We start from the raw sequence: 272 nt of genomic DNA, 5'->3' as shown, positions 1-272 counted from the left end.
TATATATATATATTATAGGTGATCGGTAGCCGTGGTAACAACCTCCATGAAGCTGTCACAGCCAAAGGTGAGACGTTCCTGGTGAGCATGCCCACCAAGTATCGCAAGAACCTCTGGATCAAGAGAGGTAAGTGATGGCGGGAGGTTTAGATTAAAGTGTTGTGGATTATTACAGGGTTCCTGGAAAACCTGGACATTTCAGAGAGGAGTTCTTCCGGTCATGGAAACGCCAGGAAACTAATGAAAAGGGTTTAAAATGACCAAATGTCCTG

At 44.5% G+C, this 272-nt stretch overlaps 1 protein-coding gene across 1 annotated transcript in view; it reads left to right on the top strand.

Annotated features, from left to right (window-relative positions):
- The window catches only part of eif1ad (eukaryotic translation initiation factor 1A domain containing), a gene marked incomplete in the record, with an annotated part of 3,497 nt that overhangs the window by 679 nt on the left and 2,546 nt on the right, over positions 1-272 (top strand). The window contains 1 exon segment of the mRNA XM_035669566.1: positions 19-127. Coding sequence (XP_035525459.1) covers positions 19-127 — 109 coding nt within the window.

This window comes from Morone saxatilis, unplaced genomic scaffold (assembly GCF_004916995.1).
Source record: "Morone saxatilis isolate NCDOM2014 unplaced genomic scaffold, NCSU_SB_2.0 Contig22, whole genome shotgun sequence".
NCBI lineage: Eukaryota > Metazoa > Chordata > Actinopteri > Moronidae > Morone > Morone saxatilis.
This window is presented reverse-complemented; position numbering and strand designations above follow the sequence as displayed.